Source organism: Tursiops truncatus, chromosome 20 (assembly GCF_011762595.2).
Source record: "Tursiops truncatus isolate mTurTru1 chromosome 20, mTurTru1.mat.Y, whole genome shotgun sequence".
Classification (NCBI taxonomy): Eukaryota; Metazoa; Chordata; class Mammalia; order Artiodactyla; family Delphinidae; genus Tursiops; species Tursiops truncatus.
Window position 1 is genome coordinate 57254257 of NC_047053.1, and position 21677 is coordinate 57275933.

Sequence of the window (21677 nt, forward strand, 5' to 3'; positions counted from 1 at the left end):
GTGGATCTCAAACACGGGTCTCGACTGTCTATAACACATCCAGGTGGGCATCTTACCTTTTCCAGCGTCATCTCTGTCTCAGCGGCATGAGTCTTTTTCAGCTCTATTTTCATCTTTTCTGACTCAGCCTTCAGTTTGTTGACGGCAGCCTCATGGTCCCGAGCAGTCCTCTGCTTCTCCTCTTCACGAAGAAGACCGAGCTCCACCAGCTGCTGCTTCCGCTGGGAGTTCACGCTGATCAGCTCTTCTCTCAACTTGTGGACTTGTGCCTCCATGTCAGCAATAACCTTGTTTTTAAAAATGGGAAAATGGTCAGAGGATATGACTAGGAGAGCCGTAAAAGAAGAACCGCAAGAGGCTACCAAACAAAGGAAGTTCACTGCTTCCTTCCTCCTGCTTCCCTCCTTCTCCAATCCCATGCCACCCCTTCTAGCTCAGACAGAGATCCTACCTGAAATCGTTTGCCACATACATCACATTTAGTTTTCCTTGTTTCAAACACCTATGTAAATGGAATATTACATGTACTCTTCTGCAACTTGCTTCTTCAAATAGGCAACATTATGTTTCTAAGATTCGTCTAGTACTTGCTACTGTATTTTTTGTTTTTATTTCATTGATTTCTGCTCTTATGTTTGTTATGTCCCTCATTCTACATTCTTGGGTTTTTTATTCTTCTAACTCCTTATCTTGGATATTTAACTCATTTATTTTTATCCTTTCTTCTTTCCTGATTTATATAAACTTAAGACTATAAATACCGCTCTACCATTGCTTAAGTTTAATCTCTTAGGTTTAGATACACGACATTTTCATTACCATTTAATTCAAAACATTTTGAACTTCCATTTTTATTTTTTTCTTTGACTTATGGTCTACTTAGAAGTATGTTTCTTAATTCCCAAACCTATGGGGTATACTAGTTTCCTAGAGCCGTCCCAACAAGGTACGAAAAGCTGGGTGGCTTAAGACGACGTTTATTCTCTCAGAGTTCTAGAGGCTGCAAGTCTGAGAGCAAGGTGCTGGCAGGGCAGGCTCCTTCTGGAGGCTCTGAGGCAGAGTCTCCCCCAGCTTTCGGTGGCTGCGTGCCATCCTTGCCTTCTCGATGTGTCGCTCCAGCCTCTGCCCCCATCTCCTCGTGGCTGTGCTTGTGTGTCTGTATCTCTGTGTCCAAATTTCCCTCTTCTTATAAGGACAATGGTCACCTTGGACTTAGGGCTCCTCTTAATCGAGCATGACCTCATTTAACTTGATTACATCTGCAAAGACCCTATTTCCAAACAGGGTCACACTCCCAGCTTCTGGGTGGATATGAAATTTTAGGGGGACAACAACCAACTTAGGATGTGAAGTTTAATGACTGTCTTTTTGTTATTCACTTCTAAGTGCATTGTGGCCAGAGAATGTACTCTATACCACGTTACTTCTTTGAAAATTTTTGAGATTGCTTGATGGCCAGAAAATTTTTGAGATTGCTTGATGGCCAGTTGTACAATTTTTTTTTTTTTTTTTTTTGCAGTACGTGGGCCTCTCACTGTTGTGGCCTCTCCCGTTGCGGAGCACAGGCTCCGGACGCGCAGGTTCAGCAGCCATGGCTCATGGGCCCAGCCGCTCCGCGGCATGTGGGATCTTCCCGGACCGGGGCACGAACCCGTGTCCCCTGCATCGGCAGGTGGACTCTCAACCACTGCACCACCAGGGAAGCCTGTGTGGTATATTTTTATCCACGCTTTTAAACCTTTTTGTACCCTCAAGTTTTAGCTATATATCTTATAAATAGCATATATTTTGGAAACTTCTTTTAAAAATCTCATCGAAGTTTGTCTTTTAAAGGGGGCATTTACACAGAAATCTCTTGCATTCCTATACACTAATGATGAAAAATCTGAAAGCGAAATTAAGGAAACACTCTCATTTACCATTGCAACAAAAAGAATAAAATACCTAGGAATAAACCTACGTAAGAAGACAAAAGACCTGTATGCAGAAAACTATAAGACACTGATGAAAGAAATTAAAGATGATACAAACAGATGGAGAGATATATCATGTTCTTGGATTGGAAGAATCAACACTGTGAAAATGACTATACTGTCCAAAGCAATCTACAGATTCAGTGCAACCCCTAACAAACTACCAATGGCATTTTTCACAGAATTAGAACAAAAAATTCCACAATTCGTATGGAAACACAAAAGACTCCAAATAGCCAAAGCAATCTTGAGAAAGAAAAATGGAGCTGGAGGAATCAGACTCCCTGACTTCAGACTACACTACAAAGCTACAGTAATCAAGACAGTATGGTACTGGCACAAAAACAGAAATACAGATCAATGAAACAGGATAGAAAGCCCAGAGATAAACCCACGCACGTATGGTCACCTTATCTTTGATAAAGGAGGCAAGAATATACAGTGGAGAAAAGACAGCCTCTTCAGTAAGTGGTGCTGGGAAAACTGGACAGCTACATGTAAAAGAATGAAATTAGAACACTCCCTAACACCATACACAAAAATAAACTCAAAATGGATTAATTAAAGACCTAAATGTAAGGCCAGACACCATCAAACTCTTCAGAAGAAAACATAGGCAGACCACTCTGTGACATAAATCACAGCAAGGTCCTTTTTGACCCACCTCCTGGAGAAAAAGAAATAAAAACAAAAATAAACAAGTGGGACTTAATGCAACGTAAAAGGTTTTGCACAGCAGAGGAAACCATAAACAAGACGAAAAGACAACCCTCAAAATGGGAGAAAATATTTGCAAACGAAGCAACTGACAAGGGATTAATCTCCAAAATTTACAAGCAGCTCATGCAGCTCAATATCAAAAAAACAAACAACCCAATCCCCAAATGGGCAGAAGACCTAAATAGACATTTCTCCAAAGAAGATACACAGACTGCCAACAAACACATGAAAGGACGCTCAACATCACTAATCATTAGAGAAATGCAAATCAAAACTACAATGAGGTATCACCTCACACCAGTCAGAATGGCCATCATCAAAAAAATCTGCAGAGAATAAATGCTGGAGAGGGTGTGGAGTAAAGGGAAACCTCTTGCACTGTGATACAGCCACTATGGAGAACAGTATGGAGGCTCCTTAAAAAACTAAAAGTAGAACTACCATCCGACCCAGCAATCCCACTACTGGGCATATATACCCTGAGAAAACCATAATTCAAAAAGAGTCATGTACCACAATGTTCATTGCAGCTCTATTTACAATAGCCAGGACATGGAAGCAACCTAGGTGTCCATCAACAGATGAATGGATAAAGATGTGGCACGTATATACAATGGAATATTACTCAGCCATAAAAAGAAACAAAATTGAGTTATCTGTAGTGAGGCGGATGGACCTAGGGTCTGTCATAGAGAGTGAAGTAAGTCAGAAAGAGAAAAACAAATACCGTATGCTAACACATATATATGGAAGCTAAAAAAAAAAAAAAAAAGGTTCTGAAGAACCTAGGGGAAGGACAGGAATAAAGACGCAGACGTAGAGAATGGATGTGAGGACACAGCGAGGGAAAGGTAAGCTGGGACGAAGTGAGAGAGTAGCATTGACATATATACACTACCAAGTGTAAAATAGTTAGCTAGTGGGAAGCAGCTGCATAGCACAGGGAGATCAGCTCGGTGGCTTTGTGTCCACCTAGAGGGGTGGGATAGGGAGGGTGGGAGGGAGATGCAAGAGGGAGGAGATATGGGGATATATGTATATGTATAGCTGATTCACTTTGTTATACAGCAGAAACTAACACACCATTGTAAAGCAATTATACTCCAATTAAGATGTTAAAAAAAAATAAATAAATGGGGCATTTATTCCAATGTAGTCCATTAGTTTGTACATGCTAACATATTTGCCTTTATTTTGTCTCTTATTTTGTGCTGTTTGCCCTATGCTCTGCATGTTTTGCTTTTCTCCCCCCTTTTCCTTCTTTTATTCTGAATGAATAAATGTTTTCCTCCTTCAACTCTCTTCTCCTCTCTGGTTTGGAAGTGACACACTGTATTTTCTTTAGTGCTCACAGCAAGAGGCCTCAACACCCATGTTTCACTTATCAAATTTTAAAGTTAATTATTTTTTATATGCTCTTAAACAACAAAAGAAACTTAGGACATTTTAAGTCCTGTAGCAGTCTCCCATATTTATATGCTAGAGTTGTTATTTTCAGTTTATTTCGTTTTTATCAACTCAAAATTGCTAATTATTCAGTAGCTGCTTAGATATATCCATATATTTCCCCGTCTTGTCTCCTCATTCCTTCTTGCAACTCTGACCTTCCATACAAGCATTTTCCTTTAGCCCCAAGCGCATCCTTTAAGTTCTTTAAAGAAGTTTAGTGCCAAGCACTCTCAGTTTTCACTAATCTGAAAATATTTTTAGGGGTGTTGTTGAAAAGTCAGCTGCTATTCATTGGAAGGTAATTTTTTTTTTCTCTCTCTGGCTGCTTTTAAGATCTTCTCTTCATGTTTTGTATTCTTCAATTTTTTAATTTCTCTAAGTGTAGATATGTTTTTATTCATTCTGATTGGGACATGCTCCTCCCTGGATCTGTTTTTTATAACGACTGCATGACTCTCAGGCTTAACCTATTAATTTAACGTCTCTGTTCCATTCTATCTCCACTCTTTATGAACTCACACGATGTACATAGATCTTCCCATTCTTTCATTTCATCTAACCTCTCTTTCATATTTTTCATCTTGTCCTCTCACCTACGTTCTAGACATTTTCTGTGTGTAATCTGCTCTCAAATCCATTCAGATTCTGAATTTCAGTTGTTTTATTTTTAGGAGTTTATTCTTTTACAAATACGCATGGTAATTTTTAAACGCCCTTGCCATTTTAGTGTTTTCAATTCCTTTAAAATCTCTAAGTTTACATCATATACTAACTATGACTATTTTCTATTCTGTGGCTGATAATTCCAGCATCTCAAGCCTTTGCAGGTCTCGTTCTGCTGTTCAAAAACTTTTAAGACCCTGGTTCATGGTACTTTGTTTTTTCTCCTACCGTTTTGCATTGTTGTTTTTTTTTTTTTTAAACTTTTTTTTTTTGCGGTACGCGGGCCTCTCACTGCTGTGGCCTCTCCCGTTGCGGAGCACAGGCTCCGGACACGCAGGCTCAGCGGCCATGGCTCACAGGCCCAGCCGCTCCGCGGCACGTGGGATCTTCCTGGACCGGGGCACGAACCTGTGTCCCCTGCATCGGCAGGCGGACTCTCAACCACTGCGCCACCAGGGAAGCCCCATTGTTGTTCTTTTTAAGTGCAAGTTCGTATCTGTTGGAATTGAAAGTGGTTCTCTGGCAATCATGTGACTCTGACAGGGCCCTGGAGATGTCAGCATGTCTGGACGACTTTAGAGTGAGTTCTCAGACTCGTTTTCCAGGACACGGTGACAGTGCGAATTCAGGCATCACACATCCACGAGCACTGGCTTACGGTTATGAATTCTCAGGGGCACCCCGCTCAACGTTAAGGTTGTTTCTAGTTCACTTGCACATGGTGGGTGTGGCCCTTGGTGTCCCAGCTTTATGCACAGTAGTAGCCTAGATTCTCTACCTTAAGCAAACCCTGGACTTTGTTTTTCCCCTGTGCCCAATAAGAGGCCCCAAACTGAAGTTCAAGTTCACTCAGTTTTAGAAAAGGTCCTCAAGGTGAGAGCTGCCTCAGTGCTCTGCTTACACCTCTGGGTTTCTGTTTTCATTTAGATGTTGATATCTGAGTATCCTACCTAACTTAACAGCTTGTGAATACACTCAAAAAGATGTTCTTTAAAAAAAAAAATTGTATCTAGCCTTTTTAGTTGTTTTCAGAGGGAAAGTAGATCAGGGAACCTAGCATGCCATGCTACCAGATGAACAGTTAGTTCAGGCTAAGGGGACTTGCTGTTGTTGTTATTATTATTATTATTGTCTCTGCATTAGCTAAGAATGCAGCATTTTCTGAAACACAGTGATAACTGTTTTAGGTACTACGGACTTCAACAAGCACTGTATAAACCAACAATTCCTTGACCGGGAACTAGAAGACCCGAAAGTGACAGTAAGGACAAAAGTTACATCGGGATGATGGGAACAGGATACAAAGGCAAATACTGAGAAGTTGCTTTAAAAATCAAAATACCTACAACATGAGATTACCCCATTTTCCATAAACATCCTGCACTCACTTATTTTGAACGCTAACCATTTCTGTGAGCTAAGTAATAACTGCTAGCCTTACTCAAAGCTAAACAGCACTCTGAGTACTGACTGCACCTGGCACCTGACGCCGATTACTTCACTGAAGGTGACAGAGGCTAAATAAGCCAATATGATGGACACTGTCAAAATCCAAAGTTTCCTTCACCTTGGCCTGGGGTTAGTTCATACTATTTCAGCTACTGGCCCTGCCCCCTCTCGACACTAGATCACAAGAGACAGGAACGACAGATGGCTGGTCAAACACATTTACGCTGGAGAAGGAGAAATGGCTGAATGATAACGAATCTGAGACTGGGTGCTCCATTTCTATCCTTAAAAAGCTGATTTGAAATAGATGATCCCTGGGAAGAGTGTAAGAGGACTTTATATAAAAGGCTTTTTAAGTGCATTTGCTCCCCTGTTTCATGGATGTATTGATACCTGGATATTGGTACACAGCTCTAAACCAACTATCCTGAAAACAAAGTCTCTTGCTTTCTACTCCTTGTTTTAAGACTCCTCCCCTTTGAACACAATATTTGGGCATAATAAGAGAAGAGACGGTCAATTTACTCACGTTCTGAAACAGAAGAGAAATCTTCTAAGAGCAGATAGGCTTAGGTAGTGACAACAGTTATGTTTTTAGGGGACAAAAAATAATCTTTTAAAAAACACTCAGTGATATCGATACGGCAGAATAGGATGGGCTGCTGACTCTGTTTCCCAGAATCAACCATGGAGAAACCACAGGAGGCATGAATCTGAGATATTAATGATACCAACCACCACAACAATAAAAACAACAGAAAAACAAACTCCAAGGAGCTCCTGGGGAGGACAAAGGCTGTCCTGAACTGCAGACCACGCGTCTGTGGAGGGGAAGGGGTTGCAGTCCGGGAGGAAAACCCGGAACCCGTAAGCTGAAAGAAGCGGGATGGGAAGCAAGCTTTGCTCTCTGCTCCCGCCTCCCCCTGCTTAGCCCTGGGACAATCTCATCTGTCCCACTGCCGTGTTGGAAATAAGAACCCAACATGGTGTTGCGCTGAGTCTTGTCAAGGCAAGCAGATGCCTTGCTGGGGCGAGAGGAGCTGGAGAAAGCAGGTGCTCACTCACGGAGCTTCTTGGGCACTCACGCTCTGCACTGTCCCCTCCAGCTTCCAGAACTAATGACATTCGACCTTAGAAAACTGCGTCCTCCTACTGCCATCTTGTCCAGGAGGTTAAGGTGAGCTCCTGGGCAGCAGATTTTCCCGGTGGAGGAGTTGTGAGTGGGGAGGTGCACCAATGAGGTGCTCTGGCTGAGGGTCCTTAACCTCTTTCTCCTCCTTCTAGGAGCTCATCCAGCAGGTCGGGAGCTGAAGCCTGGCCTTTTGCTCTTTCAGGAGAAGTGACCGTCTAGACTATCTGATAGTCCCTGGGGAATACAAGCTCACTGGCCAAATTCAGGATCCCTGAGGAGCAAAGCTACTATCGAGAAGCAACAACAACGAATGGCATATGTTATCTGCAGCAGTATAACTGCAACAGGTGGATAAGTATTTTTTAAAAGCAAAATAAATATATATATGTGAGTATATATGCATAAAAATATACTGAAAAGGGTAAGCAAAGAAATTAGAGACACGAAGCAGAAATAAGAAGTCAGAAAAGAATGAAGAAGTGGAAATGATGGGAGAAAGAAAAGGTCAGCTACAGCCAGAGAAGAGAACTGTATACTGTACATATGATCAGATGGAAGAACTCTCCCAGAGGCACCAGGAAAAGGTCATGACACAGGAACTATGAGAGAGAAGTTGAGATCTGTGGAGGACAGAGGAAGTGACGGCATGGGGGTAACAGAGTACTACGCTCTGAATGCCAGTGTCCCCACAGAATTCACAAGCTGAGAATCTAATGCCCAGGCTGATGGTTCTAGGAGGTGAGGCCCCTAGGAGGTGATTAATGCCCTTATGAAATGGGACTAGGGCCTTTATAAAAGAGACCCCCGAGAGCTCCCTTGCCCTCCACCGTGAGCACACAGTGAGAAGGCACTGCTGCAAACCAGGAGGATGTCCCTCAGAACGCGACCACGCTGCTGCTTTGACCTCGACTTCCAGCACCCAGAGCTGTGACAAATGTCTGTTTTCTATAAGCCACCCAGTGTGCGGTGTCTTGTTGTAGCATCCCGGACAAACTACGTCATGGGGTCTGAGAAAAAGAGACGCGGAAAGACTTTGTCCAAGTTCAATCTGATTTGAAAACCTTTGCTTTTTATCACATACTACACTGTGTCAAAGTAGCAAGAATTTCCCATGAAGAAGGATATTCATAAGCGGTATAGTATGTATTTTATTCACTTATTCTTACTGTGCACTTCTAATCGTTAACCTTCACTGTGATTAATACAAAGTTAACATCCAAAAGCCACAAGGTTATTAAATCTTTACAAAAAATAAAAAGAACAAAAAAAGTTAGTTTTCCACAGGCACTGACACCACTGCAAACTGAATTTCAATGTTTGTCAATGTACATAAAAATATTTTTAATGGTATAATCACTGAGTAGATACCGTTCTACCTTTCCCCACAACTAATTTTTTATCTTTAGTCTCATTTATGAGTGTATTTGGTATTTTTAGTGGCTGTTTGGTGTTTCATCATTACAGTGTATCATAATTTACTTAATCATATTATTCTTGAATATCTGCCTTATTTCCAATTATTATTACATAGGCGACATCAGGGAATGAATTACAATATTTTGCTTTTAGGTTATAAAAGCCTACAATATTAGGCTTTTAGGCTCACAGCAGTCCTCTAAAGTTATTTGGAGAAACTCTAAGAATAACTTTTTAACTTTTTTTCCAAATTGCTCTGCAAAAACACTGAACCCACTTCCAATGTGAACAACACGTATATGTGTACTTGTTCCTCCACACCCTTCCAGGGCTGCACTTCACCATTCTGTGTATTTTTATCAGTTGACTAGGTATGTAATGGTAACTTAGAGGAAGACATTTTAAATTGCTGGCAACACTGATATGAACTGGCTTCAATCCAATGGTGATTTTCAAATAGAAAAATTATGCTGAAAAATGTATCAACTAATTATGGAAAAATAAACATTAAATGAAAAAACCTGATGCCAAAGGCTTCCCTTAGGTATTTAATATTTTAGTCATTAGCATGTGCTGATAGTTAGAGTGATGAGACTGCCAAGATGGACTTGGAATAGATGTGTCATTTCTTTAATATTATAAATAGTAAAGCTATAAAACTGCATCTACGTGACTGATATGAAAGAGCAGATTTATTCCCAAAATTCAAAATCTAATAAAGCTTGTGTCTCTAAGAGACAAACCGTCAGGACAACTTTTAGTCAAGCTGACTCTCAATTAGCAGTTTAAAAACATATAGACCAGAAAACGTGGAAGCAAGCCAAAAGTCCATTGACGGATAAATGGACAAGCAAAACGTGGGATATTATTCAACCTTAAAAAGGAAGGAAATCCTGCAATATGCTACAATATATATGAATCTTGAAGACATTATGCTAAGTAAAATAAGCAAGTCACCAAAAGACAAATGCTGTATGATTCCCCTTGTATGAGGTACTTAGTCAAAATCATACAGATAGAAAGTATACGGTGATTGTCAGGGGCTGGGGGGTGGGAAGAAAAGAGAGTTATTGTTTAATGGGTACAGAGTTTCAGTTTTTGTTTTGTTTTGTTTTGTTTTTTTGCGGTACACGGGCCTCTCACTGTTGGGGCCTCTCCCGTTGCGGAGCACAGTCTCCGGACACGCAGGCTCAGCAGCCATGGCTCACGGGCCCAGCCGCTCCGCGGCACGTGGGATCCTCCCGGACCGGGGCACGAACCCGTGTCCCCTGCATCGGCAGGCGGACTCTCAACCACTGCGCCACCAGGGAAGCCCTGAGTTTCAGTTTTATAAGATGAAGAGAGTTATGTGATGGATGGTGGTGGTGGCTGCACAACAAGGTGCACGTGTTTAGTATCACTGACCTGTACACTTGAAAATGGCTAAGATGGCAAATTTTACATTATGTGTATTTTAACATGATTAAAAAATTATTACAAAACCCCCCCCAACAATATAAACCAGTTTCCTTAGAAAGTTAATGATTCTTTAAGCCACCCTGAATCTGACAAGTCCTAGAAAAGAAGAGGTTGAAACGTCTTATAAAGGATTATGGATGCCAGGATTATCATCCCAAACAAAAACTTTAAATGCACTTTATGAAAGCAAAATGTATTTAAGTTGAGGACATGTTCATGGTTAAGAAATAATCATTTAGATGATTTTCAAAATTGAAAAATCATTCTACAGGCACTTTGGGAATAAAGACACATTAACAACTTATTGATATATGAGGTCACCTTTGTACATTCATAGAAAGTTTATGGGTAATCATCACCACAAGCTGAAATATTTTGTTTGTGCCTCTCTTTCATTTATAGTTATGTATAATTCACTATTTATTAAGATCTATGATGTGGAAGCCACTGTGATAAATGACTTCCAAAACAAATCTTCCCTAAAATACTTTACACTATAATACATAAGCTACACATACATTCACACACACACACACACACACACACACACACACACACACACACACACAAGGCATGAAGACAAAGGGCCATAAGAGGTCAAAAGAGGGAGGAGCTACTTTGAGCTTGGAAGGATTCTGGAAGACTGAATAAAACTGAATGCATCTGAGATGGACCTTAAGAGAGAAATTAGCACCATCTGGGGACAGCGATAGATACAGGACATTTCAGGCAGAAAGAATGAGCCACATGTAAGAAGAAAAACAGAGCATTAAAGAGGAAGAAGGGAAACTCAGAAAAGAGAAACTTGGTGAGGTTATTGAAGGATTTCAAACGTTAAGCTACATGGGTTGGATTTCAGGAACTGAAGAAGCAGCGACGAGATTTAACTTGGCTGCTGGAGAGGGAATGGGGGCCAGGGAGCCAAGCGATGCCACTGCATTTGTACCAGGAAAGATGAACCCGGAGGCAGTTTACACAATGACTCGGCACACTCAGGCAAGAAGGCCAGCAGTGGGGAAAAAGCGGAACAGACGGGAATGCAGTCTTAGAGGCAGAATTCAGAGAACTAAGCAGCTAAGTGCATGTTGAAGGAAGGAGGAGTGAGGCATGCTGGTGACTGAGGATGTTTGTTTCAAGCAGTTTGCCAGACTAGATACACCCTCATGAGATGAAGCATCTAGATCCTGTATAAAACCCAATGCTTCCCTCTTTGCTCACTGGAAGTAAGAGAAACATTCAAAGGGAAAAACAAAACAACAAAAACCACATACATGTAAAACTGCACGTGCCAGAAACAGGGTAATAAGCAGTAAGCACAATCAAAGGCCAGGTATCTTTGAGGGACAATGTCCTCGTCTACTTTGCTGCTTCAAGGGAAAGCGATGTGTGAGCTGAACATGACACCACCGACCAAGGTGGGGAGCCTGGAGCAGGATAGAAGTGGCTTCAGGTCTGTAGTGCTATCAGCTTCCACCTGAAGCTAAAACAAGTTCCCTCTGGGGAAAAGCTTCTTCATTTTAATGTCTCCAGGTTTCCACAAATTAAGATAAACCAAATATGAGCTCCTAATAAAAAATTACTAAGTTCCTCCAAAAAACACCATTGGTAAGAGTCAGCAGAAACATTCCCACAAGCAAGTCCGTCAGGTATGGGAATTATCAGAAAAATAATATAAAATAAACATGTGTTAAGTGTTTAAAGAAACCAAGGACAGAGTCACAAAATGAGTAAACCAGAAGAGATTAAACAAAAATTCCAAGCTTTGAGAAAGAACCAAATAAAAATTTTGTATAAGAGATAGAATGGATGAGTGAAGGCAGCTTGAACAGAGCAGAAGTGAGAAGCAGTGAAACAGGAGACCTTAATAAACTACCCACAATACAGCACAATAATATCAGAAAAACAACAGTGAGATGTTTAAAGCTACAGAATAGAAAGTAAGGCTGACATATGACTAGAGCTCCAGCAGGAGAGGAGAGGGAACGGAAGACAGGGCAGACATGAAAAGACGATGACCGAGAACCTGCCAGAACTGAGGAAAAGCAAGGCTCCACAGAAATAGTGAGCAGGATAAATATCAAGCAAGACGGAAAAATAGAAAATAAGAAAAGAACAGGAAAGAAGGAAAGAAAAGAAATCCACATGTAGATACTGGGTAATGAAATGGCGAACATGAAAGACAAAGGGAAAAACTTAAAAGCAGACAAAGTGGGTAAAAAACAGATGACACTCAGTAGGGGACACCCCAGTAGCAATCAGCACACCAAGTCCCAGATGACACTCAGTAGGGGACACCCCAGTAGCAATCAGCACACCAAGCCCCAGACGACACTCAGTAGGTGACACCCCAGTAGCAATCAGCACACCAAGCCCCAGATGACACTCAGTAGGTGACACCCCAGTAGCAATCAGCACACCAAGCCCCAGATGACACTCAGTAGGGGACACCCCAGTAGCAATCAGCACACCAAGCCCCAGATGACACTCAGTAGGGGACACCCCAGTAGCAATCAGCACACCAAGTCCCAGATGACACTCAGTAGGTGACACCCCAGTAGCAATCAGCACACCAAGTCCCAGATGACACTCAGTAGGTGACACCCCAGTAGCAATCAGCACACCAAGCCCCAGATGACACTCAGTAGGTGACACCCCAGTAGCAATCAGCACACCAAGCCCCAGATGACACTCAGTAGGTGACACCCAGTAGCAATCAGCACACCAAGTCCCAGACGACACTCAGTAGGTGACACCCCAGTAGCAATCAGCACACCAAGCCCCAGATGACACTCAGTAGGTGACACCCCAGTAGCAATCAGCACACCAAGTCCCAGATGACACTCAGTAGGTGACACCCCAGTAGCAATCAGCACACCAAGTCCCAGATTTTGGTTTCTCATACCATCCTCCAGTGAAAGGAACCAGTGGTCCTTGGGCAAATGGGCAGAAAATACCTGAGCTGAGCCTGGAACACCCTGCTGTCCTAGAAGTGCACACTGACGGAGCCCAAAGCCCAAAGCCGGAACAATGTGAGAAACTAGCATTGGATTCTGTCCCAAGGTGAAATAAATATCTATGAGTACATACTGATATAATGATTTCATTAATAATAAGGGAGAAGAGACATATCTTCCTTGCAAAAGAATTCCACATTACTATAGAAGGGCATTTTACAAATTCTGATCATCAGAAGATCATCAAAAATAAGGGAAATCTGACAATCACAGTGAAGAGGCGACTAGGGAGATATGATAACTAAAATTAATTTGATGTTCTGGGTGGAATCTTGGAACAGACAAAACGCATTAGGTAAAAGCTAAGGAAATCTGAATAAGGTATGGATTTTAGTTAATGATGCTGCAAAGTTGTAAGCAGCGTACCGTCCTAATGTAAGATGTTAATAAGGGGAAACTGGGTGTGGGATAAACGGGAGTTCTCTATACCTTATCCTCTCATTTTCTCCACAAATATAAAACTGTTTTTAAAATAGTCTATTTTAAAAACTGGGGCAAAAAGAAGCATAGAAGAAAGTGGGAAAGATGAAAAAAGTAAGATGGTATATCAAAAATCACAATACATGTAAATGGACCAAAATTACTAATTAAAAGAGTGTAATAGTTTAAATTTTTTAACATAAAATTCATCTATGTTTTTTATGAGAACAATGAAGACATGAAATTGAAACCAAAGGGATGAAAAAAGTTATACCAGTAAATTATTAATGAAAGGTAGTCTCAAAATAGAGTATCACTAAATTATTTTTTAATGTCATTCACCAGAGAGACACATCTAAGTTTGTACACATGTGATAAAACAACCTTAAAATATATACAACAAATTTAACAGAACTACAGGGGAAAATGGTCAAATCCACCATTCCAGTTAAAGAATTCATCATACACACACACAAACACATGCCAAATTCAGGTGTCAACATGTTGCAAGAAATTGGTGGTATCAAAGATATTCTTTAACAAGATTGCAACTAAATTAAGAACCATGACAAAAATAGCAACAACAAAACCAAAATAACATCCCATATACTTCGAAATTTAAAATATACACCTTAAATAACTCATGCTTCAAAATGAAGTTAAGATAAAAATTAAATGTACTTAGAAATAATCTCTGGAAGAAGACACACACACTTTTTATATTTGTGCTGTTTTAATTGGGAATGAGGGGGTTAGTGCTGACAGGGGCGCATGGGAGATATTTCACTCTATTTTTATGACTTTTAAATTCTGATTGGTGTTAACACATTTCCTAATCAAATTAATTCATAACATTTAAATTCTGAGAAATGATTGATAATGAAAATATGCCTTATCAAATCCTGAAGGATGAAACTAAAGTGAAGGAAATAGGTGGCCTTAACGTGCTACTCATTTTTAAAAGGCGAATTATTAGTGAAATAGGCAGCCAATTTAAGGAATTAGCAAGATAGAACTATTTCCGGTAAGACCGATGAAGGAAACAGGAAAGAAGGCACAAATAAACAAATATGAGAGATAAAAATAAAGTATGGCAATATTATCTAGAAAAAAGAGATAATAACTAATATTAAAATTAAAGAACAACATAGTACGGGATCCATCACAGATCAAAAAGATAATAAGGTGATACCATAACAATATTATGCCAATAACTGGAGATCCTAGGTGAAACAGATTCCTAGGAAAATAAAGAATGAAGAAACAATCAACTAAAACAATCCAATTAAAAAAATTGAAAGAACAGTTAAGAATCTCTCACACTAAGAAAACACTAAGCTCAGATAATTTTGTAGGTGCGTTCTAGAAAAATAACCCAGGAGATAGATCATTCTAATCTTTTACAAACTTTTCCAGAGAACAGAAAATGAGAAATATACACTGAAACTATTTCAGAAGTCATAATATTGATACCAAAGGATGACAGGAATAGGAAGAGAAATAAAAATTATAGGCCAACTCAGTCATGAACCAGACATAAAAATCTCAAATAAATTATTAGCAAATCAAGCCCAGTAATGCATAAAAATAAAATATGTAAACAGCAAGTTGCAGAGAATGCAAGGGCAGTATAACATTTATAAAATTCTATAAATGCCAATAAATATCAGATTTAGATGAAAAGGAAAAATTCCTAAACTATAAAATTTTTCCAAAACTGACTAGAAAAGAACTGCAAAATGTGAATCATCCTATAACCACTAAAAAAATTTAAATAGTAGTCAAAAATCTTTCCAGAAATAAAATATCAAGCCCAGATGGCTTTATTGGCCAGTTCCACCACATATTCAAGAAACAAATACCTCACTCGCACACTAATTCTTTCAGAGAATAGAAAAAAGAGGTTTATTCAGCAGCTCAAATTATGAGACTAGCGCAACATCAATGAAAAACACGTCCAAAAAAGAAAAATCTCAGGTCAATCTCTCTCAACAATTATTAGCAAATTGAATCCAACGACATTACATCATGAAAAAATTGGATGGTACATAATGTTGGTTTAATGTTAGACAATAACCTATAATATGATTTATTCCATTTATGTATTAAAAGAAAAAGTCTTATGATTATCTCAATACACAGAAAAACATTTGATAAAATTCCACCATAGAAACTCTTAGTAAAATAGGAATAGAAGAGACCATTCTTAACCAGATAAAAGTATTTACCAAAAACTCAGCAAATTTTATTCATTCTTTATTGTGAAGTTTCAAAATAGCTCTTTTAAAACCAGGAAGAAGCAAAGAATGCCTGCTACCACTGCTTGTATTCATAAGTGCAAGACAAGAAAAAAAATATGAAAACAAAACTGTCTTTAATCATGGATGTTGTAATTGTCTATTGAGAAAAAGTAAAATCAATGCACAAGTTACTAGAAATAATAACAGAGTTTACAAAGGTATCCGAATCAAAGACCAATGTTTAAAACTCATTTGTAATTTTTATACACCCGAAAAAATTATAAAACACCGTTTATAGCTACGTATAACAAATATAAGTTTCTCAGATACATCTACCAAAAGATGTGCAAAACTCTGAAGAAAAAACTATAACCCTTTTTGAACGACATTAAAGAAGCTCTAAATACCCGACAGGTACATCGCAGTGATGAAAAGTCTCTCCATCGGCTCTCCCCGAAGTGATCTACAGAATCAATGCAAATCCAACTGAAGTTTCAACAAAAGCTTTCCAAAAACTTGGCAAGTGGGATCTAAAATGTACAGGAATGAACACAGCACCATGCTGTTCCTAAAGAAGAACAGGTGCTGTGGCATTCCACCCTGATATCAGGACCTAGAATAATGTTACTGAAATGAACAGCGTCGTGTTATCACAGAGACCGGGGAGCCCAGAAACGAGCTCCCGTGGGGCAGGGCTGGCGTTGCAGCTCAGTAGGCAAGTAATGAACTAGTCTCAAAACGGTGCTGAGATCATAAGTGATTCAAATGGGAAAAAAAGAAATCATATCCTCATCTTACACAATAGACGAAAATAAACCCCCTCCATTCCTAGCTACGTGTCCAAGAGAAACAAAACACATCCCCACAGAAACGTGCACAGAGTGTGCAAAGCAGCGTCATTCATAACAGCCAAAAAGCAGAAACAACCAAAATGTCCATCAACGGATGAATGGACAGATAAAGTCTAGTCTATGCAAACAACAGAATATTATTCAACAATTAAAAGAAACTGAGAACTAAAACACACAACAACATATATGAACCTTGAAAACATACTGAATAAAATTGCCAGTCACAAAAGACCACATGTGGCATGATTCCACCATATGAACTAGCCAGAACAGGTAAATCCAGAGAGAGGATTTATCAATAGATTAGTGGATACCTGGGGCTGGAATGTTTGGGGGAAACGGAGAGTAACTGTTAACGGCTAGCAGTGTTTTGAGAGGAGGTGATAAAATGCTCTAAGATTGATGGGCGATGGCTGCACAACTCCGCGAATAGACTAAAACTCACCAAACTGTACACTTTAAATGGGTGAATTGCATGGAATGGAAATTACCTCTCAACAAAGGATCATTTTAAACATAATGCTTAGTGGATTAGAGACCAAATGTGAAAGACAAAATTTTTTTAAATACGGGAGATGGCTTTTTTTTTTTTTTTTTTGGCCGCACATTATGCGGGATCTTAGTTCCCTGACCGGGGATCGAACCCAGGCCACGGCAGTGAGAGTGCTGAGTCCTAACCACTGAACCACCAGGGAATTCTCTGGGACATGGTGTTTTTACTTCAAGGTAAGGAAGGATTTCTTAAACATAACTCAAAGGGCACTAACTTGAAAAGGTTGATAAATTAGATAAAATATAATTAAGAACCTTCATTCATCAAAAGACACCACAAAGCTATTATGCTGGACACAATAAATATATCTTTGGATTTAAGCCTACAGATGAAAGAAAACACATTATTTTAACTTATGGTCTTTTAACCTTCTAAGATTATTTTATAAATATCATGTGCAACAGAATGTTCTCTTTTTGTTGTAAACAACTCTCAGAGGAACCTTAGCATAAAAGGCAGTTTAACCTTGTAAGAAAACATTAACATTGTAAGAAAACATTGCTTTTGTCTCCCAAAGAAAAAAGTATCAAAAATAATGATAGGTGATTAGTGTGTTTCTAACAAATTAAATACAATAATTAAACACCAATCAGCTCTGTTTTGAACCAGCACAACTGGTATGTAATGAACACCATGGTTCAGGCAGTCGTAGGATCAAACAATACGGATTAGGGAGGATTAAAGAGAAACAAAATGGTAGGAAGTCAGGATCAGGAGGTTGGAACGTAGTATGATCTGAAGCAGAGGTGCTCACAGAATGGCAAGCATCTCTAGAGGACTCTCGCGCTGACTTAGGTCTCAGGTCTTCCGAGACGTTCGATCCTCGGGTAGTTCAGAGCTCTCTGGTCAGCTGTGTCAGTCACTGGTTTGTCTGCCCATCTATGAGCCCATCCATCTCAACGGCCATTGCCTCATCACATCCTATTTTAAGGAGCTGGGTTGTCTGTATCTATTCATGATTCTCAGGGTCCGTTTCTGAAGAGCTGTGTTCTCATCTATACACAGGGCTTATCAAGGAAGCAGAATCCTCAGCGGGGCTGCATTTCAAGAGAACAGCCCGTGCCCCTCAGTGCCTACTCACTGGAGGTGCCCTGCCACCATCAAGGGTGAGGACCCTAAGAACCGGCCTTCCATGAACGTCCTTTGCCGGGTCACAGAGGTTAGAATTAGCACAGAGAACAGGATGGAAGTGCTCTTTCGCCTTAGAGTCTATTAATAAGTAGGAGTTCATTATATAACTTAGCTTTATTTATTAATATATTTCCTGCTTTAAATGTGCTTTAGGTAAACATTTAAAATTGGTCCTCAGTTAGATGTCTATAAAACCTCACTGAGCTCGCTGTCAACAGAAAATACTGGAAGACAACTTTCAGTGTTGGCAGCTGCCAGCTTACGATGGAAAAACGTAACCCATGGATGTTTTTAAAAATAATTTTGTGGGGAAAACAACCTGATGACTAGTAAGGTTTTTGTTAGCTATAATATATAATCTAAATATATAATATACTTGCTATAAATTTATAGTATTATATATTTTATTATTAAATATTGTATTTTAAAAATTAAAATACAGATAATAGATTCTTTCTGTTATACTCGGTTATTGATCACTCCTTATGTCAGTTATTTTCGAAGCAACTTCAGATCTTATTCTTCTAGAACTTTAATTTTACTCCAAATGTCTCATTTTATTTTTGAATAAAAGGAATACCTTGAATGAAACGTGAATTTGGGGGATCTGATTAAATATATAGAATTGATGTGAAAGTAGATATTCAGACTTCAAGGAAGGATAGCATCTATATTAAAAAGTCAATACAGCAGAAACTAACACAACACTGTAAAGCAATTATACTCCAATAAAGATGTTAAAAAAAAAAAAAGTCCAGAGTGGGATATATTAGAAAAATGCAGTTGGATCAACAAAAAATAATATTTTAGAAATATCTATATCTATTTTACAGACATTAAACTTATACCAAGCATAAAACTATATCTTACATGAGATCCAATGTTGATTATAATTTAAAACCTGAAATCCATCTAAAGAGTTAAAATAAAAGCCTATTTTACTGTATAATTATATCCTACAACATTCAATATATCTTTTAACATATTTTGGAAATTAATGATTTCAAATTAAGCCAAGTATTATAAAATTACTTTACATGTGAGTTAATTTTTTTCCTGAGTTTTAGAATAAAAGTTTATATTTTTTAGTGTTTTTATAGGGCTAAAAAGCTTTTAAAGTGTGTTCCCATAAGCCATAGGAAAGACAGGTAGTTGATAAAAGCAGAAAAGAGAAACATTAAGAGATGCAGGGAAAGTCACATAAAAGTCTGGGTAAGAAACCAGGTCTTCAGATTCCTAGGGCAGCATATTTCCTGTTTATAACCTGCTGCATCTAGGCTGCAAACAGAACTTTCTTGACTCATAATGTCTATGTTCTGTCAAATGGAAAACATTTAAAAAATCCCTTCAGTGACTCAGAGATATTTAGAAAGAAGAGTCAGCAGATTTACCTTATGGTTATTCAAAGATTTCTCTAAGATCCAATATGCATGTTTAGGATATTTAAGGTACATTTGTGTTTCTAGACTCTTGTTCTACAGTTATTAGACCCAGTAATTAAAAATATAATCATTTGCCCACCTTGCAGTTCAGGAAAAATATTACCTCTGCAACTTGTAAAGATGAGAAAGGAGTTTAAACTGCCCCAAATTCCAAATGAATAGCTTAGCTCTGGAAGGCATTCTATACAAAAAATTAAAATGTGGTATCGTTGATCACAATGACACTACTAAATTACATGATGAAGGAGAGGACAGAGCCTAACATATAGGAAAGGCAAGAAAAACTTTAACTTGATTAAAACTTTTTAGAACAATTAATACTCAGTTTTGGAACATACTACAAAGGGCTTACGTCAAGAAATAAAATATATTTTTTACCTTCAAAAGAAGAGAGCACTCTAGGTGGAGAATAAAAAAGAAAAAAAGAAATAGGGTGAAAGTACAAAAGAAAAGCACTCATTAATTTACATGCCTATCTGGAGGAAAAAAAACTTCAAAAGGAGAAACAGAACATATAATGAGACACATGAACTGGCAAATATTATGTCTGCATTTGTTTTTTGTGAATAATGATGATACTACTAAAAATTCATAACTGATATTGAAATTTATAGTTTTATTCTAAAAGAACCACCCAAATCATCTAATTGCAAATAGGTCTTGAGGAAAGTGAGTGAAAACCAACAGCAATTTGCTTTTAGGTTAAGTTACAATTAATCAGGAAAAAAGGAAGTTCTCATTGGCCTATTTTGGAAACTTGCAAGTGAAATGTCTACTACACTTAAAATGACTGTGTATGAGCATTTATTTTATAGATTAAATATATTAATAATGAACAGAAGCACAAAATATAAATATGTATATATTTTCTAGACTCGCATGGAATTATAAAAGTGGGAACAGTCCCCTGGAGAATTAGGACACTACAAAGACACTATCTTCAAACAGCACTCTTAATAATCTCATCTTGAGAATGCAACATAAAGTATTAAAGAGCAAACACGGACGTATTATCCACAACTCACTTTGGTAGAGGATCAGGGCTAACGAACAGGACCACATGTTGGGAACATGTTATTTGCAGCATCTAGAAACCCTTAAAGCTATTCCTTTGACAGAGTGCTTCCAGGAGCAGCAGGTAACCTATTTGGCCTTGGAAGAAAAATAAAATTCAGGGTAGGTTCTTCTCCACTAGAAAACTTCTTCTATAAAGAGTGACATTCAAGTAATCGGAAAGCAGATTTTCAGCATTCTCTCCACTTACTATACTTCCCTTTCCCAGGAAGGCAAAGCACCAGTTTTCTCCTGGTTCTCTATTAGCCTCTCTATCCAAACATTCTGTATGCATTAGGGTCACAAGAGCCCAAATGTTAGACCAGTGCCATTAAGAAAACACTGATTACTGTGCTAACAACCAGGTGACTTGACTGAAGCAGGATATTCAGCAGCTTTGGCTGCTTGCTTAAATATAAGAAAACCTAGAACACTCTGGCTTTAAACAATGAGCCAACGGAAGGAAGGGCTGCCCGCCTCCGGTGAGTCCAAGCTGCCTGCCGGTGTGCCGCTGTCAGAATGGACACGGTGCGTGCTCTCTTATTCTTGTTTCTAACAGCATTTCCTCCCAGGCATGTGCACTTTTGTGCATTGTGTGCACTACACACAACCAATTCTTTAAATCTACGCCGAAACTAAAGCAGCAAAATCACATGATAGGTTTTAAGTCAGTACCATGTCGACACCAGGATTTCTAGCTTAATATTCCTGTC

General features: G+C 38.9%; 1 protein-coding gene and 1 non-coding gene across 29 annotated transcripts in view; both read right to left on the bottom strand.

Moving 5' to 3' along the window:
* Positions 1 to 21677, bottom strand: part of CEP112 (centrosomal protein 112) — a 416875-nt gene that overhangs the window by 155124 nt on the left and 240074 nt on the right. For all 28 annotated transcript variants that reach the window (XM_019938648.3, XM_073796991.1, XM_073796992.1 and 25 more), the window contains one exon: positions 57 to 287. In XM_019938648.3, the coding sequence (XP_019794207.2) occupies positions 57 to 287 (231 nt within the window). The remainder of the gene's footprint in view (positions 1 to 56; positions 288 to 21677) is intronic.
* Positions 17409 to 17480, bottom strand: TRNAE-CUC (transfer RNA glutamic acid (anticodon CUC)). Its single transcript has one exon. It is a non-coding gene; the product is annotated as a tRNA-Glu (tRNA).